The sequence below is a fragment of the Poecilia latipinna genome, unplaced genomic scaffold, assembly GCF_001443285.1.
Source record: "Poecilia latipinna isolate Pla-1442-1.1 unplaced genomic scaffold, P_latipinna-1.0 Scaffold1148, whole genome shotgun sequence".
NCBI lineage: Eukaryota > Metazoa > Chordata > Actinopteri > Cyprinodontiformes > Poeciliidae > Poecilia > Poecilia latipinna.
This window is the reverse complement of record NW_015113764.1, coordinates 137,179-151,043: the sequence shown is the minus strand read 5'-3', so window position 1 is coordinate 151,043 and position 13,865 is coordinate 137,179. Positions and strand designations below refer to the sequence as shown.

Below are 13,865 nucleotides of genomic sequence, written 5' to 3'. Positions count from 1 at the left end.
TTTTTTTTTTTTTTTTTTTTTTTTTTTTTTTTTTTTTTTTTTTTTTTTTTGCAATTCTACATTTCATCAAGTTTTTTATGCATATTCCTCTCCCATCAGGTTAGAGTTCTTTCTTTGTGTGTTCTTGTCTTAATTTCTCCTTAGACAGATTTCATAATAGACTTTCTACAATCACTTCAAGCCAAGTTGCATAAAAACTGCATGGTCTGGTCAGCACATTCCAAGATTCAGCCATGTTTCCTGCAGAAAATGTTTCATTAACATCCACTTCTGCTGAAAAAAATTAAAGGAGGTAGACTTATGGTGAGCCTAATCATACAAAATCTGCATACATTAATAGAGCACAAGAAAGGATGGAAAAAATAATCTATTTGCTAAGCAGTCAGAAATAAAGATATTTTTCATGTAAATCCTGCAGACTATTATCTTCACTTTTTATTTTTTTTCAGCATCCACACCTCACCACTGGAGAACATATTTAAGATTTACCCCATATATTTCATTTAATACATTCAACTGGTGAAAGAAGTTAATAAGCACACTCTGAGTCACAAGTACATCCAAAAAGGATAAAATAGTTTTATTTATAGTCTCATAATAAAGGTATGCCTTAACTTGCAAGACAACCATTGGCAGTATGTACAACATACCTGTAATTTCCATGGAATGGAACAAATATTGATTACATACACACATTATTTTCTGATTTTTAAAGATCAACATTCCCAGCACAGGCAAATATGTCAAGGGAAGGCTTTTCTGTGCAGAACTGACACCATTAAGGAATATAGTGTTACAAACAACACACTGAAATGGACTTCCATTAACAAAAATAAAGGTTACTGCCCTTCAACTGTGTTGTGTAACATTCACTATTAATTGAGGGATATTTTTTTTAAAACCACATATATATATCTATATATTTACTGAGATAAAAAAAATGAGGAAAATAAATACTCAAATGCTCTAAAACTGGAAGTTGGTCTACTCTGAAGCCAATCATTACAGAGACCAGGCATATTAATGTACAATATAAGGGTATGAAATACATTTTAGTGCATTAAAAGAGGGATTCACTAAAACAACATTTTCAAAGACATTATTTCAGCCACCTAACCTGAATAAAGAGGGTTGCTTCTTAAAAGATGGACACCTTTTCTGACGACAAATTCACATTCTTTCCTGGAAAAATACGAATATTAAAAACTATCTCTGATCATAATTTCAACAAAGCTGGTATAGTTGTACAGCTTCAGTGGATTACAAAGTTTGTCCCAAACAACCAAAAGAAAAGCTTGTTTTTGCAGCTTTACTAAAGCTTCATGCTGTGCCATTTCTACGTGTGATCATGAGGTCTTACAAACCATATGTCCTTCAAAACTGCTGAGCTGCCACGCTTTGGGTGTATTAAAAGTCATTTCGGGGACACAAAAACAGAGAGGGGAAGCTTGCCGGAAGGACACAGCAAGGTAGAAGCGTTTTGGACACACAGTAACAGCACCTCTAAGACAGTTTCCACCTCATCTTCTTGACTGGTGTACGAAGGCAGGCAGGTAAGAAGAGCTGGTGGATACAAAAAGTCCGTCTAGACCGTCAGGAGTCTAATTTGTCTCCACACGCAGCTTCTTCCTGTTGGGCGGCTCGTCCGGCTCCGATTCGGAGGTGGAGTCGGACCCGCCGTCGAAGGCCGACACCGCGCTGCCTTTGCGGTTTGTGTACAAGCTGCTGTCAGAGGAGTAGTTGGTTTGGAGCTGAGAGTTCCCTTTGGCTTTCTCCAGGGCACGGACTAAACCGAGTGACACAAGATGGTAAATGTAAAGAAGTGAGCAAAAGCAATCATCAGCTCTAAGATTCCTCTACATACCCTGTTGCTCCAGCAGTGCGTTCTGCTTCTTTAAATCATCAATGTCCTGCTGGTGGGAGTGATTTTTCCTCCTCATCAACTGGATGTATTCGGTAGCTTTGTCCAAAATCTGGGCCCTAGAAGCCTGTCAAAGCAAAAATAGTTTTAATGTCTTAATTGGGATGGGATGGAAAAAAAAAAGTTTTTAAAAATGTTTTTCACATAAAACTCCTAAAAGTGTGGCATGCATCAATCAATTCTTTTTTAGAAATATGCTTTGTTGCAATTACAGTTGCAACAGATCTGAGTATGCCACACCTTTCAGATATTCAATACTAAAAATGTTAAAAAAAAAAAAAAAAAAAAAAAACATGTATCAGTATGCTACATCATAGCCATGCAGTACTTCAAGTTGTTTTATCAAATAAAATCTCAATAAAATTCATCAAGGTTTGGCTTGCATAATGGCAAAATGTGAAAACGTTCAACAGGTGTATGCACTTTGGCAAGAAACAGAGCAGGTTTTACTGTTTTTAATCGACACAAATCTAATCTGCTGCACATAAAGTGACAGCTCAGCAAACACTGCATAGACTGTTCATTCATAGGAATCATGTTACCAATCAAACATATGGCAGCAGCCTCTAAACTTCTGCTTCTCCATGGCATTACCACAGAGAATCAGTTGAGCGACTAAATGCCACTGATTAAACAGATAAGAGCATTAATGTTCCACAATATTTAGTCCATCTGATCTTCTCTCCTTGTAATGAAGGCACAGAGTCTCTTAAGCTGTGGAAGCTGTCTTTGATGTGGTCCCTCCGTTTGCGCTCGAGCGCGTTGTGATGGGCTCGCTTGTCTGCCTGCAGAGACACACACACACACACACACACATACTTTACACAGGCATTTCTTCAAAACAACATGGCGTATATTAAAAAAAAATAATTTAAACACTTCATAAAACGAATTAAAGGGCTTGCTAACTAGTTTGCACATGGTTTCCGGTATGGCCTGTTTTCAACTTTAAAGGCTCACTGTGTGTACAAATTCCTGTGCAAGAGGAAGCAGCAGAGACGTTTTTAGGAATGCGATCTTTGTTTGCTCTTTGCTGTTTTAAAGGCTGGGCCGCTTCAAGATAAACAGGTCCCTACCCAGCAAACTACATATTTGCTATGAATCACAAGAAGTGAAGAGACCATCGAGCATCTTAACCGTAATTGTTCCGCAGTGGCTGGAGCCAAAACTCAGAACAAACTTCCTGTTTTCCCCAGAGTATATTTATGACGTGACAGAGAGATCCATTTCTCTTTGTCACGCTTCAAAAACGGAAAGACAAGAAACCATGCCATGTAGTTAAGGTAGATCTTCATAAATCAAGGTGAACGATAGAATGAATTGTAGTCATCAATATATATATATATATATTTTGCAATAATGTTATTGTACTGGACTCCATTGATTCAATATTCTGTTGAATATCATATTTTAAGCGCCATGCACTCACATTCTACATATCTGCACTTGGATGGTTTCTAACCATTGTTGATGCAAAGGAAATGTGTATTTTTTAGTGGCTGAGATGGTAAAGCTCCCAGAAAATTGTGGTGAAAATGAAAAGAAACCATAAAGACAGAAAATGTGGGTTTAATAAATGACATAATCACTGCAATTTTCAGCATTAATAACCCAACTTCACATTTCCCTGATATGCAGATGCAAGTCAGGACATGTCCACAAAACCTCTACTCATTTAATCTTGCCCATATCTACAAGCAATTAGCAGCAGTTATTAAAAGTTAAAGCAACTGAAACTGTGACAACAAATGCAGGATCAGGTCTTAAGTCTATTTGTCAGCACTGAATTAACTTTTTGGCAACATACACTGCTGGTGGATCTGAAAGGTTACACAGGAAGAATGTGTGTATGCCGCCCCACGGCAACTCCGCCGGTGATGAACAAATGTTTCTACGGTACCGCTATGATTGTAGCAGTTACATTAATAATGTCTCATTGTGTGCTCATTTTCATGTAGATTGGCATGTCGTAAGGAGTTAAGCATAGTTCCATGCATCTGGATTTATGTGCGAGTACAGTTTTCTGAATTTCAATTCACTAAATGTTTAAAAAAGAAATCTGTGAAAGCGCTTGTACAAACTTCTAAATAAAATGCAAGCACCCAGTGGCTGCAAGATGATCTGAAGCTGGACAGCCCAGTTTAATGAAACCGTGGGAGGGGGGGGGGAGATAATCCACAGTAAAATTAATAAATCATAACACAGAAGATATGTCAGACAGTGACTCCATCAAAGCTCCACTGTCAGCCAATGTCACACCCAACCAAATCAGTTGATATCATATGTATTTTGTTTTTCTAACGAAAAACATACAATGCAGAGGGATTATACTTAGAAATAAAACATCTACTTTAAAAGGGCCAAGTCGTTAGGGAGCTCATGGGATACGTGCGACAGCAGCAGAACACAAAAGTACTTCATGTCTATTCAGTGCTGATTTGCAATATTTACCATGCGGGGTAAAGGACGAAACACGCCCTTTTTAATCAGATCCAAGATTAGTAGATAAAACACAGCAGTATAATTTGACCATCTCAGTGCTATCGATGTAGCTACAATAGTAACACGGTGGGCCCAACCTGCAATGCACGGATTGCAGCAAACAAGATCTGTTGTTTGGTTTTTTTTAGTATTTTTCTGACATATACACCGAAAAACATCATTAAGAGGAAAGTGTATACATTTCATTTAAATAAAGTACAACATGTTCAGAGAATTTCCCCTCCCATGAGTTGACCTTCTTGCAGCAACAGCTTAACTGTTGTTCGTGACTGTCGTATCACGTTTTTAATGTGGAACACTGTAGTTATACAAGGAGTTTATTATGCATCTGACTACATTTGATTGATGTACGGACGTAGAGAAACTGTGAAGATACTTCTGTACGCAAGCTAATGATCAAGTACCTCACAGGAACATTATATAAACAACAATATAATGCGTTAATGTAATAAAATGTACAGTTCCCTCAGTCCAGTTTGTGTGTTTTGCTTTTATTTACAAGAAAATACTTCAACATGTTAGACAAACAGGAATTTTGTCGACTTGTTTCAAAAATATATATTCAGTGTTAGCTTAAAAATATTGAGCTAGCTCACATAGCTTCGGTGTTCAGCAGCTTATATTTACGCTGCAGTCCGTTTAAACAAGGCTGGCTAGCTAATACTGCTGGAAGAAACCGAATCACGTACATCGCTGTCGACTTCGATGTCATCGTTTTCGCTCATTCTTCAGTAAAAAAAAATGTTCTAGAAAAGAAAGCAGGCAGCTGTCAAAACAAAGTGCAGCGACAACTGGAGGCGAACACACAAAACGGTACGCGGAGCTGCTGCTGCTACGGCAGGCGCATGACGAGAGACACATGGACGGGAAAAACAAGCACGGCGCAGGCGCAGGTTGAGCAATGGCCCTATGGGAAATGGTGTTCAGGATTGAGATCAATTTATGTTAGGTGTGGGTACCACTTTTACATTAAGACTACAATTCCCTAAAAGCTAAGGGCTAGAACCTACCCCCCCCCCACACACACACACACAAAAAATCTACTTTACAAGTTAGATATCCAGTTATCTCAGGACTCTGTATGCTTAGTATAATTGCTGTAATATAGTGTTATATATTGCGAGATAGAAAATAAAAGAGCAGTAAGTAGATTTAGATGTTTGTCAATCATTCTATCCTATTCCTACATTAAAACCCACCATTGCATCCCAGGAATAATCAATATGACAATTTTGTGATGTTTGAGTAGTCATTTTTTATTGTTTGCGTCAACAACAGGCCCCCCTGCGCTTCATCAAACATACGATTATGAAACCAGATTGCAGTCTTGCTCACTTCAGCCGCCCTCCCCCACCTGTCATCCCTGGTTCTCCATTTTCATTCATAAGACCATTGAATAATATGTTGAGCAAACCATCACTTAAACCTTCTACAGTCCCCTTAAGATAAATGTTTTAATTAAAAGAAATGTTTGGATACAGGTAAAAAAACAACAAAAACAACAACAACAAAAAAAAACAAACAACCAAAAAAAAAAAACAGAATCTAGTGTTTTTTTTTTAAAGTTTGTTGTGTTATAATCAAATATTACCTTTTTATCTCAGTGAAACTGTCATTCATACTTGTGAAGGGTAGTAAAAAAATTATACATGGCTATAAAATCTATTTCTAAATAAAAATGCAACCCCTTGCAAGTCTTTCCAGGTACATTTCTTCCAGATATGCAGGTATAGGAATGTACATTTTTTGCTCATTCTTCTCATTCTTCTGCTTGCGCTTCTTTACAAAATAGTATGAGTTTGGTGAGATTGGAATCAGCGCATTACTGGAGTTTTACTGGATCATTGTAACACATGGGCTTTGACTTTAACCATAGCATTGCAGCTCTGAGTGTATATTTAATTTCATTGCCCTTCAGGAGGACAAACCCTTTTTCCAGTCACAAGTCTTTTGTGACCTTTAACAGGTTTACCATACCTTCTATTAAAGGAAGCCATTTGTGTTAAAAGAAGTAAACCTGATCTTCATAGCACGAGAAATCTTCCCTTCAACTCTGATCAGTTTCCCAATTCTTTCGAAATAAGAATATCATCACCACAAGATACTGCCATAATCTTGTTTCACAGTGGGGATGATGCATTCAGGGTTATGTGTAGTTAATTTTAACTTAAACACATGCAATACTGCCTGTTGTCCAAGCAACAGATTATTTTACTTGAGTTGTGGATCTCACTTGGATGGATGAAAAGATTGTTGAAATTATGGATCTTTTTATTTCTGCTTCATAATTATGCTGAAACTGTTGGTCAATCACAGAAAAATATATATAATATGTATATTATATATAATATATATATTTTTAATAAGTTTTGTTCATAGTTTAAAGCTAGATGTAGCAGTTTCACTCTGAGTGTAAAAATGTCTATTTCTAGCCAAATGTCTAACAAATCTGACTGTAAACTATATTTTTATTTTATTTCTTTCATGGATTTTCATGAATGTTTGAAGACGTATTTTGGGAACACCAACAAGCCTTGCAGGCAACCAAACCACTGTCTGTGAATATAAAAACGTGTATATGTTTCTTCTGCAAAATTAAGTCCAGTGCAATTTAAGATGAACAGAAACTTTTACATTCTATCCTCATATTTCAAGATTACTAAGCTCTAATTTTTCTGTAGTGACCCAAAAAGACAGAAAAGAGAAGAGGGGGCTTCTGGGGAGTTGGCACGATTGGCAGAATACTTTTAGTAACTAGCAATTAAAAAGGGGGGGGGGGGGGGGGGAGGGATTCATATGAGCATGTAATTTTGAGAACATCTGAAAATCCCTTTGTTAGTCTCTTGTTTAGCTGCCTGCAGCATCTACAGCAACCATTTTGTTAGAAGAACATGTGACAAAGGGGCTCAAACACAAAGTCGAGGGGTCTGGCACAAGAATGTGAGCCAGTATGAAGACAACGGTGCCTGTTTCTGCAGCTTAACACTCCAGCCAGCTGCCTGAAATTGAGGTAAGTGATATTTTTCCACTCATAACACCATTAGTTTTAACATTACTTATTTAGTTAAACTCTCTCTTTTGAGTGTTTATGTTCCCAGAGAAATCTGGTTGCGAAGGCATTTCCTTCAGCCAACTAACTATGTTTTTAGAGTTGCTATTGTAATAAGGTGTTTTTTGTTAATTTGACTCTGAATGTCTAAAGCTTTCATGAAAGCCATGGGTGACCCCAGGCAGTAATTAAAACGCTATGATAAAAGATGCAGCTATTGTCCAGCAAAAAGGGAGATTAAACTGTATTACAACCCCATTCTTAATATGAATGTACAGCTTGTTACAACGGTTCCAATGGCACAAATCAAATGTCATCAAAAAGTAATTTTCAGTAATTCAATAAATTAAGCTTTATGTGGATTTGTTGCACAAATATTTATTTACATCAATCTCAACATTCTTTTAATTGTTGACCAGCTTTGCTCCACTTGTGTTTTGACAGTTCGTGTTTAATGAGGAAATCCAAGTCTGTTAGCTCCTCCCCATGGTTTCTTCTTTAGATTCAATTTTGACTGAGCCACTCTAGTAAGACTAAAAGATTAGCTATCAAATTAAAAGAGTTTTCAATGTAGAATTTACTTGTTAACACTTCTGGGTGTTCTAAATGCAGATAAGGTGGCTTTTGTTTCTTTTGTTTTCTGTCAAAGATTCTTGGATTCTGATCAACTAAAAGCTGGTCTTATGTTTAAAAACATGTCACAAAAAGGGGCCTATTTAATATTCTTAATATTAGACATTAATGAAATATACTAGAAATGGCCAACTTAAGTAAATTACGGTAATGAAAGAATAGATCAAAAATATTTGCGCAGGTTGAAAATGCAATGCTGAAAAGAAGAAACACATATTACATATGTAAAATTATACATAAATTATAAACAGTAAAATCAGAAAAATTAAGCCATACATAGCTAACACAAAATAAAGTACAAAATTAAATTGTTTATGACAACATGATTCTATATATAATATATTGAAACAGATCATGTACATTTCTCTAAGTTTTAAACAAGTAAATTAACAATAAATTGAAAAATATTAATAGATACAATAATAGCTTGACTACATAGACACAGTGTTAGCTGGCTCAAGGAGCTTTAACCTTACAACCTTACCATTGATCTTCAATGCATTACTTTTTAATGGAGGACATTAAACTCTGACTCAGTGGAATTCAGAAAATTTGCTTTGCAGAGAAAACCCTTTTAGTCCCTCCAATCCATTTATGGAGCTAAAGACGAAGTTAAACAATAAAACCACTAAGAACAGAAGTTGGTGTGAATAATAACAATAACAGAACAAAATCTTACATACAACTGTTTTAGAACTAGTCCAAAACCAGACATTGAGCTCACAAGTATGCAGTTTTACCACACTGACCCAAAACTAGTTAAATAAGATAAATTGATTTTTTTCTAAATGATATAAATCTTGTTTATAAGGCTTCTGGGCTGAGAGCTATTGCTTGTTTTGCTCCAGTGGAAAATGTGATTTGAATAGTAAGTGACCTAAGCCAATGTTTGTCCATGTCTTTGTCCAAGGGGGGTATGACCAAAATTAGCATATTGTGAAAAGGTTCTCTGAACGAGCAATTAACTTAATCATCTGAATCAACAAAGTAACTCTAAACACATGCAAAAGATTCCTGAGGCTTTTAAAAACCTCCCAGCCTGGTTCATTACTCAAAACCGCAATCATGGGTAAGACTGCTGACCTGACTGCTGTCCAGAAGGCCATCACTGACATCCTCAAGCAAGAGGGTGAGAAACAGAAAGAAATTTCTGAACGTATAGGCTGTTCCCAGAGTGCTGTATCAAGGCACCTCAGTGGGAAGTGTGGGGGAAGGAAAAAGTGTGGCAGAAAACGCTGCACAACGAGAAGAGGTGACCGGACCCTGAGGAAGATTGTGAATAGCTGATTCCAGACCTTGGGGGACCTGCAGAGGCAGTGGACTGAGTCTGGAGTAGAAACATCCATAGCCACTGTGCACAGGCGTGTGTAGGAAAGGTGCTACAGGTCCCTCATTCCCCAGGTCAAGCCACTTTTGAACCAGAAACAGCGGCAGAAGCGCCTGACCTGGGCTACAGAGAAGCAGCACNATGAAGAACAAAAGCCTGCTTCCTGCAGGAGTAAAAAAGATGCACTTTATTTTTTTTTGCTCGCCCTCTTTCCTTCTCCTTTCTTAGGGGTTCCTTTTCCTCGAAGTTTCCTGAGGCGGCGCATCTCCTCTTTGAAGTCCTCATGCTCATCTCTGAAAAGAAAATAAGCCTTCTAAATGAAGTCATTTTATCCACAGCTCACTTTACTACTGTCAGAATATCTTAATGTTCATTCACAATCCCAACATTATGAGATCAAAATGTTAAAATCTTGTTCTGTTAAAAAAATCTGTTTATTCCCTCAGTTTTAACAAATTTCAGTACTTTTAATGTACTTAAAATTAAAAGTAATTTTAATGTACTTTTAAACATTAAAATTACATTAATGTTTAATGTAATTAAACATTAATGTTTAATTACATTAATGTAATTAATTACAACATTACATGAAGAACAAAAGCCTGCTTCCTGCAGGAGTAAAAAAGATGCACTTTATGTTTTTTTGCTCGCCCTCTTTCCTTCTCCTTTCTTAGGGGTTCCTTTTCCTCGAAGGTGGAAAAGGAACCGTGGTGGTTTTACTTTTAAAACCACCACGAGGTTTTAAAAGTACTTTTAAAACCTCGTGGTGATGAGAGTTTTTGTGGTCCTCCTCTGTCACCACAAAAACGAAATCTTCGAAGGTTTACTAGAGTACTCTAAGGTCATTGTAAACCTCATCAAAAGTATCAATCTATTTCTTTTAGATTGAAAAATCTAAAAAAAAAAAAAAAAAAAAACTCTCCCAACTGTTCTCCTTTTTGGGCCTCAGTAATTCCTTTTGCTGCCCCAATGATTAAAAAAATTCCAAAAAGCATTAGCCAACTTCCATATCAAGACCATGGCCTCGGATCTGGAGGGACTCATCCTCATTCCAGGCATTTCAAACTCGACTGTGAACCGCTCCAGTGAAAGCTCTAGATCACAACATGATAAAGTCAGTAGGACCACATTATCCGCAAAAAGCAGAGATGCGATCCTAAGGCCACCAAAACGGATACTCTCAACACCTTGGCTGTGAAATTCTGTCCATAAAAGTAATGAACAGAATCAGTGACAAAGGGCATCCTTGGCAGGGTCCAACTCTCACTGGAAAAGAGTCAGACTTACTGCCAGCAATACAGACCAGACTCTGACATTGGTCATACACTTAGCACAGACAAGGGCCCAACAGGCCATATCAAAGGGCCTAGTACCCCATACTCCTGGAGCAACCCTCAGAAGTTCATATGATGCCACTTTTAAGTTGAAGACTATCGATCTAGGAGTACAGATCGATAGCCGCTGCACATAAGCTCGGCGTGAAGGGTTATTGTGGTTCGGCGTTGGAGATAGAGGGCTGCGTCCTTAATAGCAGCTTTATTAAGGATACAGCGCTCTGCTGCGTCCTTAATAAATCTTCGGTAATAAATATAAAGTTTGTAAAATACATATATGCTTAAGAGTGATAAGTTCAAAATGACTAGATATAAACAAAAATAAACAAGCAATCACATGCAATATTAATCAATAAATCATCTATAAATAAGCACAGAAAAAATTTGAGTCAATTAGCACAGACTTGGGCATTGTAAAGCATGATGGCAACAGGCAGAAATGATTTTCTGTGACGCTCTGTGGTGCACTTTGGCAAAAGGAGCCTCTGGCTGAAGGTGCTCCTGTATCCGACCAGCACGTCATGGAGTGGATGAGACTTGTCCAAGATGGCCTGCATGTTGGACATGATCCTTCTTTCTGACACCACTGTCAGAATCCAGCTCCACTCCAGCGACGTTACTAGCCTTTCGGATGAGTTTGTTCAGTCTGTTGGTGTCCTCCACCTTCAGCCTGCTGTCCCAGTACACCACAGCATACAGGAGCAACAACAGAGTCATAAAACATCCTGAGCAAAGTCTGGGAGATGTTTAATGACCTCAGCCACCTCTATATATGTACGTTTCCAGTTTTTTATTTTTTTTAAACTTGTGGGTCTGGCTTATAGTGAGGTGCGCTCTATAGTCCGGAAAATACGGTAAGTTATTTTTTCAAGAAGTAATAAGTAATCCGATTAAAGTTTTCAAAATGTTTTCAATATAACTATGTCCTCACTGCCCACTACAGACAGTGCTGATACTGTGCTACGTGGAAGTCTTCTCCATGGCCTCTCCGAACTCCTCCCATGCCTGAGTTTTTTGCCTTAGCAGCCACCAGCGCTGCATGCTGCGTGGACTGCCAGGGCCAGGACAAACCTCCATATGGACCTCAGCAAAATTTGGTTTTGGGGCCCTCTATCTCTGCTAACAATGTGGATTGCTGCAATTAATAGTCAGACGATTAGATCATTCGCACACCTACTATACACTTATTACATCTCTCACAGTGTTGTTTACATTATATCCTATATACATGTATAATATAGGAAACATTTATCGGCCAGTTGATTAATGGCCACTGATTTCCTTAATTTTGGGGGATCAGTTATCAGTCGATACTTAACATGGGAAGCCGATTTTATCCCCTGATCTTGTCTTCCTCAGCAAAGGTTTAAATAACAGTTTGTCCTCTTCTGCTCTACAGTGAGAGAGGTTTGACTGACAGAACGGACCACCAGGTCGTGTCTGCATGTTTGCAGTTAACAATATTCACCCCACTGTGACAAACTCAGTGACTTTCTTGCTATATTCAGCAACATTTCAGACTAAAACAATTGGTATAGGCCAAAATCAAAATCGGCAGGTCAGGCTTTTTAAAGATCGGTAATAGGCGATCAGCCAGAAAACTGCAAACGCTGCATCCCTACTTAAGATGGAATACAAACACACATATTCATGACATACTTTGATTAAATTAATTTCTCTTCAGCGTAACTCCAATAGCTAAAAATTTAATTTACTCCAGGTGAGTCTTTCTCCCCTGAGATTGTGGATTGGTACTGGGCTGATTCTGAGCCTCCAAATAATTTTAGCAAAAGTTTCACATGTAAATATATCTACAGTGTTTGGATGCGCACTGTGCAGTGTGCATCCAAGCATCCAAAGTTCCAGTGGTAGATAAGTAGCGATAACACAGTTACTTTGAAAAAGTAACTTTAATGGATTACTGATTACTTGATTTGGAAAGTAACTAAGTTACTTAAAAGTTCAAAGTAACTTGTTTTCAGCAGCTGCTTATATATAAACACAGGTCCTTCTCAAAAAATTAGCATATTGTGATCAAGTTCATTATTTTCCATAATGTAATGATAAAAATTAAACTGTCATATTTTAGATTCATTGCACACCAACTGAAATATTTCTGGTCTTTTATTGTTTTAATACTGATGATTTTGGCATACAGCTCATGAAAACCCAAAATCCCTGTCTCAAAAAATTAGCATATCATGAAAAGGTTCTCTGAACGAGCAGTTAACCTCATCATCTGAATCAACAAAGTAACTGTAAACACCTGCAAAAGATTCCTGAGGCCTTTAAAAACTCCCAGCCTGGTTCATTACTCAAAACCGCAATCATGGGTAAGACTGCTGACCTGACTGCTGTCCAGAAGGCCATCATTGACACCCTCAAGCAAGAGGGTGAGACACAGAAAGAAATTTCTGAACAAATAGGCTGTTTCCAGAGTGCTCTATCAAGGCACCTCAGTGGGAAGTCTGTGGGAAGGAAAAGGTGTGGCAGAAAACGCTGCACAACGAGAAGAGTTGACCGGACCCTGAGGAAGATTGTGGAGAAGGGCCGATTTCAGACCTTGAGGGACCTGCGGAAGCAGTGGACTGAGTCTGGAGTAGAAACATCCATCCATCCATCCAGCCACTGTGCACAGGCGTGTGTAGGAAAGGGGCTACAGGTCCCTCATTCCCCAGGTCAAGCCACTTTTGAACCAGAAAGAGCGGCAGAAGCGCCTGACCTGGGCTACAGAGAAGCAGCACTGGACTGTTGTTCAGTGGTCCAAAGTACTTTTTTTGGATGAAAGAAAATTTTGCATGTCATTCGGAAATCAAGGTACCAGAGTCTGGAGGAAGACTGGGGAGAAGGAAATGCCAAAATGCCAGAAAGTCAGTGTCAAGTACCCACAGTAAGTGATGGTCTGGGGAGCCATGCCAGCTGCTGGTGTTGGTCCACTGTGTTTTATCAAGGGCAAGTCAATGCAGCAGCTATCAGGAGATTTTGTAGCACTTCATGCTTCCATCTGCTGAAAAGCTTTATGGAGATGAAGATTTCATGTTTCAGCATCACCTGGCACCTGCTCACAGTGCCAAAACCACTGGTATTACTGACCATGGT

The 13,865-nt window shown here is 38.2% G+C and overlaps 2 protein-coding genes across 2 annotated transcripts in view; one reads left to right on the top strand and one right to left on the bottom strand.

Moving 5' to 3' along the window:
- Positions 1–555: 555 nt before the first annotated feature.
- LOC106960041 (protein max-like) lies at positions 556–5,293 on the bottom strand. The gene is made up of 4 exons (XM_015052956.1): positions 5,113–5,293; positions 2,599–2,706; positions 1,865–1,988; positions 556–1,786 (listed from the first exon to the last, which is right to left on the bottom strand). Exons 1-4 carry the CDS (start codon positions 5,146–5,148, stop codon positions 1,602–1,604), a joined length of 453 nt encoding a protein of 150 aa, XP_014908442.1. The 5' UTR covers positions 5,149–5,293; the 3' UTR covers positions 556–1,601.
- Positions 5,294–7,095: 1,802 nt separating this feature from the next.
- Positions 7,096–13,865, top strand: part of LOC106960037 (sodium/bile acid cotransporter-like) — a 14,113-nt gene continuing 7,343 nt past the window's right edge. Inside the window, exons 1-2 of the mRNA XM_015052952.1 lie at positions 7,096–7,173; positions 7,275–7,433. The gene's annotated coding sequence lies outside the window, so the exon portion shown is untranslated. The remainder of the gene's footprint in view (positions 7,174–7,274; positions 7,434–13,865) is intronic.

Excerpts from the sequence above, each read along its gene's own strand:
- LOC106960041 (XM_015052956.1), bottom strand. The coding sequence starts at position 5,148 with ATGAGCGAAAACGATGACATCGAAGTCGACAGCGAT. Across the intron at positions 2,707-5,112 it reads ACATCGAAGTCGACAGCGAT|GCAGACAAGCGAGCCCATCA; the intron begins GTACGTGATTCG and ends GTGTCTCTGCAG. Across the intron at positions 1,787-1,864 it reads CGCACTGCTGGAGCAACAGG|TCCGTGCCCTGGAGAAAGCC; the intron begins GTATGTAGAGGA and ends CACTCGGTTTAG.